The sequence below is a fragment of the Pinus tabuliformis genome, chromosome 4_2 (assembly GCF_031772625.1).
Source record: "Pinus tabuliformis cultivar Carrire ecotype Pingquan chromosome 4_2, CPIR1, whole genome shotgun sequence".
Taxonomy (NCBI): Eukaryota; Viridiplantae; Streptophyta; class Pinopsida; order Pinales; family Pinaceae; genus Pinus; species Pinus tabuliformis.
Genome location: NC_142304.1, coordinates 491,657,378 through 491,665,553, shown reverse-complemented (window position 1 = coordinate 491,665,553; position 8,176 = coordinate 491,657,378). Strand labels below are relative to the sequence as shown.

The following is an 8,176-nucleotide window of genomic DNA, read 5'->3' as shown; positions in this document are numbered from 1 at the left end:
AAATAAAAATTAGATATCATTTTGGGATATAAAAATTAGATATCATTTTTGGGGTGCAAGCCCCGGAAGTGATGATTGATGCTATGTGATTCATTTCACTAGTTTCAATCCCACTTCTTCACCCCTGTGAGCATCACCCGATGCAATGAGTGCTAAGTGAACTATTCAAAAATCATGAGAAATTAGTCAGTTACGACTACCTCTCATGGAAATGGTCATACGTGAATGACTTACTTAACGCAGTTGAATCCCAAAATGATATCTAATATAATGCACTGCGTAAACCCCCATTCATAAATAAAAATATTGTTAAGAACATAAATAAGAATGTTGTAAGAAGCTGACCACTGATTGTGATTGAATCATGTATTGAGTCTTCAAATTAATAAATAAATATAAGATTTGGATGTTTGTATTGAGTGAAGCCAATTATTCTTCACAATTCAATATAGCTCAAATGTATTTATAAATAAAAATGAGATAAATGTTGACATATAAAAACTGTATTTTAAGCCCCGAGCGCAGTTTAATTGGCGATAACCATGAAAATGAAGTGTTATGTGCGAGGAGGTTCTAAGTTCAAATCACCTCGATTCACCTATGTCTGTGGAAAGGGCATACATAGACACCTAAAAGTTATAGTGGTAGTGGTTGGAATTGATTCCTTTAAATAGAGAAAAAATATGTACCTTACGGATTTGCAGCTAATTTCTGTCTTATTCTTCTATCTCAATGCTTAATAAGTCATGTGTTAAAATAAACTACGATAATGTAAACAGAACATTGTTTACGCACAAATATTCACAACTACAAAATACTAAACAGACAGTAATAAAGGCTTACCATTGGCAGCCATAGCATCCTAGAGGCGCAACACAAAATAGTAGTTTTAAAAAGTGTGCTCATAACGTACTGCTAAATCTTCCTAAACTCATTTTTCATAGAAATTTTCCATCTTAATCTATCAACACACGATACTATCATCTATTAAAGACCATCTTCCCTGCTCTATTATTATATTTTTAATGCACAAAAACCTCGGATAAAGTTGGCAGTCTGGATGGACAAAACTCATTCTGGAATTTTCTTGGAATTGCGAGTTGCATTTATCATTTCAGCCAACCATTTTACCAGTTTAGACGAATGGAGAAATATTTGAATCATGGAAACAAACAACGTTGACCATCTTGGAACAAAACCATGAAATTATCAACCAAAAATCCAAAGACTGAACAAAGAGCCATTATTTAAGCTTTGGAACAAAATCAAGCAAACTGCCTTACAAGTTGCAACAGACAAGCATGAAAATGGCGAAAACAGAATAATTTACTCTATGCATTAAAATAAAACAAGGAAAATCACTTCAAAACAAACCCTGTGGCCAATCTATGATCCCCACAAAAGTAAAAGCTAACACAAGCAGTGGTCTATAACCATTGTAGGCAAATGTTTGTTACATACAGGATAGTCACCAGTTTGCTGCCTCACTACCCAAAGTTTGGATTGCATTTCATTCAGTTAACCTTTTGAGAAAGATCACAGGTATTACTAAGCAAATGTTTGCTTCCTGGAAGGGAGAGCACATTCCCCGCGTTTCCTTGACCCAGATTGACGCCATTCTGATCACACTTTGCTTGCCACAAGTTTGAAAATAAGTCAAATATTTCATATTTAACATCTAATTACAGTGGGAAGAAAAAAGAAATAACGTAACTATCCACTGAGCAAAAGATAGCATTACATGCGTGCGTCATGAAGGTTGACTTCTTGTAATGCAATCTCTCCAGCCTTGATAGATAACAAAGTGTATGCAAAGAATGCCAGAATTTGTGCGAAATGACCTTCGTATGTTTCAACCATCTTTTGAAGACCCTTGAATCTGCAAATGAAAAGATCTTTAACGAGCAATCAAAAGAATTGTCATTGAAATTAGAAAAATATTAACATAGGCACAGTAATTCCCATGGTCACTTATGAGTCCATGACAGCTTGAATAATTGAATAAGGCTCCTTTCATCTAATCTTCATAATCTTCATATATTCAACCAGGCAAACAAGAAAATTTAAGATGCCGAGCTCTGCAGTAGCTAGAAAAAGGGTTATGTGCAGTAACAAAGACTATAGATAAGGTAATTCAAATGACAATAATAACAAAACCAAACAGAGAAGGGCCTAATTTTGAAGGCATCCATTATGGACTGGCCTCACTAGATCTGCACAACTTATATATATAGATAGAATAAAAGCTGTTAGCATGCAATAAACCATAGTTAATTTCTAAGCCCTAACTGATGATGCATTCATCATACTAGGTGAACATGTTATCTCAAGTGAAGGGTTAAAGCATTCCAACGCCAAACCGTCCATGCAGCAAAAGTCACACAAGGTCCTGGATCACTAAATTTTTGCTCCACCAACCTGACATGCATATCATAACTTGTATTTAAAGTGAAGAATAATTATGTAATTGATATCATTAGGGGTATTTATGGTGTGTGCCAGCCTTGCACCATATTAGAAATTTATTTAGTATAAATCATTGAGGAGGAAAGCCAGATAAGATAATTTTATTGATGTTCAATGAATGGGACTGAAGAATACAAGTATGAATACAATGTGGGAGTGCAAGTGTGGCTCCTAGAGAATGTCAAAAACAACATAAATAAAGAAATAAATCTACAGTGGTACATCCTTAAGATAAAACACATGTATATATAACTGTGACAAAGTTTGGAGAGAGTTTCTGGCTCCAGCCGTTTTGAGATTTCTTGAATCTTCTTCATCTTTGGCAGCAGCAATGGCGGCCCAGACTAACATGGTTGCATCTATGGCGTCTTCTCTAACATTATCAAATGGCCACCATTCGTTTGAGTCCAACTTCAAGGGGTCCATTGTTAGAATCTTGCAAATGGAATTTTCTTTTGCGCATGCAGCCCGGGCACTGACTGTCGTCACAGGGGCTGAGAATCCCAGTAGCCTTGCAGCAGCTACCATGTGAAGGGAAACAGATGCAAGTTTTTTCTCAGATGAGCGATTACTGCATAACTCGCAACTCCACTATTGTACTTTTGAGGTTGTGTGGAGGTGCTTCAGCCTCTAGGAACCAAGCTGCTTCAGTTTCTTACAAGGATGTGTCTCGGGGGAAAGGTATTGTTACAATGGAACAGCTATAGTTGAGTCCAGGACCTTACATTGTTGAACAATCAGAACAAGTGCCAAGTTCCAATTATGGAAGTAAATCTAAAAAAGGTAAATCAACTCTTTTTGGTTCTTCAATCAAAAGCTGTGATTTGCAGATTTAACAACTTTTGGCCAAGGTCTGAAGCTTTACATCAATGGCTTTTTACCACATGGTCCAAAAATTGTGATATTTAACTTTATTCAAAAGGTTTTTTCATCATTCAGTTCGATTCCCAAGAATTCTGGAGAAAGTTTTGAAGGAAGAGCCTTGATTCTGGAGATGAACAAGGCTTTTCATCACCCCTTGGTTTCCAAAATTTGATTCTACAACAATGGTGGTAACAAAGATGCCAGTTTAGGTAAGGTTGCCAAATCTCCCTCTTCCCTTTTGGCTTCATCAGGTTCTATAGGTGTTGAGAACACTTTGGGTTCCTTTCAAAAGATGGATATTGAAAGAACGGAGAAAGGTTTATTCACCTTTACCCATATATGTGTAGAAATAAACCTAAGCAAGGGTCTACCTGACTGCATCTTGCTGAAACATGAATCCTTCCAATGGATTCAAATTTTGGACTATGAAAACACAGCATTCAAAGGCCACAAACGTTTTCCAACAAGACAGCTTCAAGACTCATTCCCCCTAGCTAAAAAGCCACCCAAAAAGAGAAAGGGGCAGACCACTAACAAAAAAGGTTGGCAACCTTTTGATCCTATTTTTTCGGAGGAAGAAGAAGGGGAAATCAAGGAGGATTTTACAAAACAAGAAGATAGGAATACCCAAGTTCATGATGGACATGCACCTCATATGTAGAAAAACTCAGAAATAGAACCGATCCATGAAGTGGAACATCATGAAGCAGTGTGAAGCGAACAAAGTTCCTTCGTCACATTAATCACTCCAGAAGACTTGGAATATAAAGATATCCATGAGGATACAAATATTATATATTAAATGTGTGAATAAGAATGATGATACAATGAGAGTAAGAGGCTTTCTTATATACTAAGCAGGTGTCTCTTCATGGAGAGTCATGTTTCATTTAGACATGACTCTTCAACCTAATTACTAATTAACTAATCATTATTTATGATTATTATCATTTACATTATTTTACATTATTTCCTATATATTTATTCATAGCATTGTCTTCTTCCTCAAAAATCCTCAAAGCTTGTCGATGAAAAAGGCTTGATCTCTTTTTCGGTTTCAAATGTCTTTTCATCTCAAAACAGTGATCTTCATTGATACAAGTTGATATGATCTTCTAAGTGACAAACAAAACTGTCACACTGAGAAAGGATCAAACCATCCTAGATTAATCTTCTGTGAAATATTCTAATCATTGGTATTTTGTAACGAATTGTCATCGTAGGACTGGATTGAGGTTATTTCAATATTCTTCGGAACATCAGCTTGTTGTCTCTGTTTTGAATGGTACATATACATAGCTTGATTGGGTTGTCTACTCTCGTGATTCGGATGTCGATATGGAACCTTTTTGGTTTGACTTTCCCAGATTGGGCGTGTGGCAATTTTTGATTTTATTCTTGCGAAGACATTGTTGAGTTGGTTACGGAGCATTCACTTGGGATGTTCATTGTCTAAACTGCAACATCTAAGTTTGTATTTTCTTCAACTTGCTTGTCTTCTTCCTAAGTTGTGACATTCACTGGATCGATATATGTTGTTTTTTCGTCAACTTGAATTCCTACATTTGATGCTTCCTTATCGATAAGTTGTTGTACCTTGTTTTCTAATGACTTCTTATCCTTCCTAAGTTCCTTAATTTGCGTCAATAATTTTTCACTATGGTTTTTAAGCCGAGAAACTTCTTCATTTTTGTCAGCAGTGATCTTGTCAACTTCTCCTTGCATATTTTGTAGAACTTTTTTACCTTCTTGAAAAATTACTTTTGAAATATCTTGTATGTCATCTAGAGTTACTGAATTTGGCTTCAATGTAACATCTTGAAATGTTATTTTTTTCTTTTTGTATGAAAATGTCAAAAACTTCCTTTTCATATTCAAGATGAAGGAACCTAGGGTTTCCATCCATGGGGATCCCAGAATAATGTCTCTTGGGTAAGTCCATAGGGATTGAACCGAAAATTGTGATATAAATGTATAATCGCCAATGTTTAACTGTAAATCAATTATTTCGTATTGTTCTTTTTTTAAACAATCTAATTTTTCAATTATATTTTACTCTGGAACTACTAATTGGTTTGCAATTTTAGGCATTATATAATTTTTATCTTCAGCGAGAGAGATAGCAATAGTGACGTCTTTTCCTGCGATAGTTCCTTTAATTTTAAATAGTGCTTTAGCATAACCGATTAAGGTTTCTGGAAATCTTCCTCCTTTTATCTCTGATTTAAACTCCATTTTGTGTTCATCGATGAACTCAGGGTTTAATGATAACCCTTTTTAATTCTATATATATATATATATATATATATATATTAGAGTGATTTAATGTGATTTTTTTTCTCTTGTATTCTTTTGCTCCCTCATAAAATATATAAAGGTACTTTCATTTAATCTCCTCTTTAAAAAATACCTATTTGAATTTTTCTGCTCTAATATATAATTTTTATACTTCAATTTAAACTTTATGAAGTAATTTAATTCTCTTTAAAAAAACAATACTCTTTTTAAAAAGTCTCTTTATATAATCTCCTTCGATTTATCTTAAACCAATCTTAATTTACTTATATTTTATTTTTAATTAATATTTATCTTTTCCTTTTTATTGTTTCATGTCACCTCTTAATTCCTTTTGGGACAATGAAGAACTTTAATTTCTTTGATTAAGATAACTCCAAACCTAAAACTTCAATCTTATGTCACTATGATTTAATCACTAAATGATGGATGATATAATTTATCAAAAGTCGCACTGTTTGAATTTTGGTTGTGTCCTCACGTCCTTTCTTTGACCCCAAAATTATGGACTCGGGAATTTGATTGGTTACAATTGATGATCATGCCCATATGAAACAGTACAAACGGACAACACAAAACTACAATGATTTTTGTTTTTTTTTCTTAAGCAGAGGATTGCAACTTCGAATTACACGGTTGCAGCAACGACTTCAAAGGGTAGTCTATGGTGGCTGGTGGCTGTTAGTCAGTTGATTGGCCAAACAGCGGCTCGCAACTCAAATGGCAGTGCTTATGCGGTGGGGCGGTTGCGGAAGCTGCGTGTGGTGGTTGTCACTGTGAATGGTGGCAGTTATAGAATGTCGGACAATGGCTAGAGAAGCAGCGACAGTGTGACTCCCGTGACAATTTAGAAGTCGGGCAGCGGTGCAAGGCCGAGGTCCTGTGGTGGTGACTCTGTTGGGCGACAAATACTGTACCTTTTTCTTAATTATATATATAAATTCGCTCTTATTTATAATTGTTTTTTTTATTATTTTAATATACTTTATTTTATTTGTTTTTTTATTATTTTAGTATACTTTATTTTATTTTGTTTTTTTTATAGTTTTTTAAGGTAATTTTTTCAATAATTTTTTTTTTTTTTTTTTTCTCTATATTTTTTATTTTATTTTTTTATATAACTTTTTCTATATATACTCCATTTTTTTACTTCTCTTTTTTTTAATTAAATATTTTTTTTTGTTGTTTTTTGTTTTATATTTTTATTATCAAATTATTTTTCTTTTCTTATTTGTATTTTTTTTTAATGGCCAAAGACCTGATTGCTGATATGGAGAAACTCCAACTTTTTTGTAGCGAAACGCTTCACTTAACGGCAACAATGTTGACAAAACCTTGATGGCCAAGGGCCTAGACCGGAGAGTGTGGCTCTGTGCAGAGGTGAAGCAGCCACAAGATCGAACTCCTCTGATACTAAATGAAGCGAACAAAGTTCCTTCTTCACATTAATTACTCCGGAAGACTTGGAATATAAAGATAAAGATATCCATGAGGATAGAAATATTATATATTAAATGTGTGAATAAGAATGATGATACAATGAGAGTGAGACGTTTGCTTATATACTAAGTAGGTGTCTCTTCATGGAGAGTCATGTCTCATTTAAACATGACTCTTCAACCTAATCACTAATTAACTAATCATTATTTATGATTATTATCATTTACATTATTTTACATTATTTCCTATATATTTATTCATAACACAGTGGTTGGAAAATAGGATGGGATGGAGGGCACAATTGAGAGTTCATGTTCCAGAAAGCTCATATTTTGACAAAGAACATCCACCAAAGGTAACCGAGAAAGATTTGGCAATGGTTCTTATTGACCATCCTACAGGGGGGTGGCAGAAGATTCAGAGAAAGAAAGGAAAGAAAGAAGATATGTGATTTTTATATCACTTAATCTTCTCCTTTTAATTTTTTTATTTTTAGTTTTTTCCTTGCTCCTAAGTCGTGAGGTTGCACATACTAAATGCTTTTAGGCTTTAGCATTTGCAAAATGTAATTTTGTTCCGTTTTTCAAAAGTTGAGTTGAAATTATGGTTCTTTCCCTTTGGAAAAAAATAGCCATGACAAAGGTATGGTGATGCAAAATACAAACACTAAGTATGTCCAAGGCTGGAAAAATTGACAACCCAAGACCCTGGCAAAAGAGAAAATGAGAGAGAGAGAGAGAGAGATTAGATGATCAAGCCAATGATGTCAAGTCTCCAGGGTTTGATGGTCGAAGGCAAGGGGATCGAACTAGGTATTGACTCACTATCAGAGTCCTTTGGAACCATCAAGGATCCCACTATATGATACTAGGAGGGATGTGGGAGCGAGGAATACTCCTAGCATTTGAGGTCGAAAGAAAGAAACTTTGGATAGATCTCTAGATACTCCTCTAGATCTTTGAGGTAATCTAATGGGTGGAAGGCACCCTACTTAGGGTTCTTTTGGATTTGATCCCTCTACCACTCTGAAGATGTATGGACTAATGTACGGTCCAACACCTCTGACTGTATCTGACAATCTCCCAAAGGGAAATACTATGGAGAGCCATGA

The 8,176-nt window shown here is 34.7% G+C and overlaps 1 protein-coding gene across 6 annotated transcripts in view; it reads right to left on the bottom strand.

Annotated features, from left to right (window-relative positions):
* Positions 1-1,308: 1,308 nt before the first annotated feature.
* The window catches only part of LOC149170115 (uncharacterized), a 130,283-nt gene continuing 123,415 nt past the window's right edge, over positions 1,309-8,176 (bottom strand). For 5 of the 6 annotated variants that reach the window (XM_089428900.1, XM_089428901.1, XM_089428896.1 and 2 more), the window contains one exon: positions 1,309-1,879. Coding sequence is in view for 1 of the 6 variants with exons in the window: in XM_089428899.1 (XP_089285025.1) it covers positions 1,853-1,879 (27 nt within the window). In the remaining 5 variants the exon portion in view is untranslated. The remainder of the gene's footprint in view (positions 1,880-8,176) is intronic. The other variant, XR_016259846.1, reaches the window with a different exon arrangement.